Source organism: Echinops telfairi, unplaced genomic scaffold, assembly GCF_000313985.2.
Source record: "Echinops telfairi isolate 266 unplaced genomic scaffold, ASM31398v2 ScPeMD7_5;HRSCAF=22, whole genome shotgun sequence".
Classification (NCBI taxonomy): domain Eukaryota; kingdom Metazoa; phylum Chordata; class Mammalia; order Afrosoricida; family Tenrecidae; genus Echinops; species Echinops telfairi.
Genome location: NW_022103901.1, coordinates 37,642,646 through 37,644,608, shown reverse-complemented (window position 1 = coordinate 37,644,608; position 1,963 = coordinate 37,642,646). Strand labels below are relative to the sequence as shown.

At 56.4% G+C, this 1,963-nt stretch overlaps 1 protein-coding gene across 1 annotated transcript in view; it reads right to left on the bottom strand.

Annotated features, from left to right (window-relative positions):
* Window positions 1–966, bottom strand: part of CUNH16orf72 (chromosome unknown C16orf72 homolog) — a 21,892-nt gene extending 20,926 nt beyond the window's left edge. Inside the window, exon 1 of the mRNA XM_045286053.1 lies at window positions 792–966. Within this exon, the coding sequence (XP_045141988.1) occupies window positions 792–966 (175 nt within the window). The remainder of the gene's footprint in view (window positions 1–791) is intronic.
* Window positions 967–1,963: the final 997 nt, after the last annotated feature.

Here is a 1,963-nt window from a genome sequence, read left to right as displayed (position 1 = left end):
CCGCCGCCGAGCCCACCCCGAAGACTAAGGAACGTCGTCGTCGTCGCCGCCGTCGACGCCTCTGCGGCTGATGGTCCCCGCCCTCCCCCGCCCACATGCTGACTGGAGAAGCACCGCCCCCTCGGGCCCGGCGCCCCGGCCCCGCTGGGGCGCGCCCGCTCCTTGGACTCCCATTGGTCCGCTCCGACAGTTCCGCGTGCCAGCCTCTGGACACAGCGCGGCGATTGGCTAACGGGGCAGTCTACTTGACGCAACCAGTGGGTGGGGGGAAGGGAGGGGGAGGAGCCAATCGTGGTTGCGTCGAACTCAAGCTAGGCCAAAAAAAAAAAAAGGCTCCAGATAGGGGAAGTGCGCGTGCGCGCTTGTTCACTGTCCCCGAGCTGGGGGCGCTCGGTGCAGTCATGTGACCTGGCTTGCGCCGGCACCCGCAGCCGTGGAGACCTTTCCTGCGCTTCCTGGCCTCGGGGGACGCAGAGTCGAGTGTGGCGACCGCTCGGCGGGGTCAAGGGGGTGGGGGAGAGGACATCCTGCTCACTCCAGCCCCCTGGGCTTCCGAAGGGCCAAGCAGAGGACAGTGAACTTGAGCCCGAGTTTGCAAAGCGTCTCCCCCTCTGTTTATTTCTGTTCGCTTTTTTGTTTTTGTTTGGGCGGGGGGAATCCATTTCTTATCTGAGCAAATGGATCTCCGGAGCTCGGAAAACACTGGCCAAGTGGCGCGAGCGGCGGGCGGGCGGGCGAGCGAGTGAGCCCTTCTTCCGGCCTGGAAGCGCTGCAGTGCGCCAGGCCCGCACCTGGGGCCTCGCTGGCGCCTTGCGCCCCCGGGAAGTCCTGCAGCAGCGCGAGCAGGGTGCTAGTGCCAGGCAGGCACACTCCTGGGCCACGTGTGCCCGCCGAGTGGGAGGCCCAGTTTCCGGAGTCCTCGGTGAGCACCGAGCCCACCTCCCCGCCCCCTATGATGACGCCCATGGCTGTTTGCTAGGTTACCCAGCCAGGGCTTCCCCTGCATCCCCGGTGGAGGGAGGCTGCCTGGCAGACAGGCGATGACGACACAGAGGCAAAACGGGCCCTATAACTACTGGCTGGGCCTAAGCTGGGCAAGGCCTGCAGAGGACCTGATGCCAGAGGGCACATGCTCATAGCTGCTGGACTTCAGAACCCCATTGGTTGCCAGTCGCCTTTGGAAGTCTATCTGAACTCGTTGGAGGGTCTGGCCCACCTGTACTGATCTCATCTCACACGGAGCACTCTCTGCTCCAGCTGGCCAGCCACCCTGACATTCTGCCAGTTTTTCCAAGACTACAAGCTCCTTTCTCTCACATGGCCTTTCGGCTTCCTCTCTGGAAGCTCCCTCCTCATTCCTTCAGTGGCTGCCCAGCAGACAGCCTTTGTCAGGCCAGAGCTAATTCAAATAAGTAAAACCAAAGCTTAACGCCCATCTAATCTAGTCGAACTCCCAGTGACCCTATGGATAGGGTGGAATCGCTCCTGTGAGTTTCTGAAACTAACTCTAGGAGTAGAAAGTCTCAGCTTTCTCCCAAGGAGCAGTTTGTGGTTTCAAACTGCTGACTTGGTGATTAACACAACTTAACCCACTAGGTGAGCAGGGCTCTAGTTGAAATTGTGCCCTCTAACTTTCTTATTGCATTGGTTTATATTTTCTTTTTTTAATCATTTTTTTAATTTTTTAAAATTTATTTTATTGGGGGCTCATACAGCTCTTTTCAAAATACATACATACATACATTGTGTCAGGCACATTTGTTGCCACATCATTCTCAAAACATTTTCTTTCTACTTCAGCCCTTGGGGGTTTTGTTTGTTTGTTTGTTTAACCATTTTATGAGGGGCTCATACAACTCTTATCACAATCCATACATACATCGATTGTGTAAAGCACATTTGTACATTCATTGCCCTCATCTTTCTCAAAACATTTGCTCTCCACTTAAGCCCCTGGCATCAG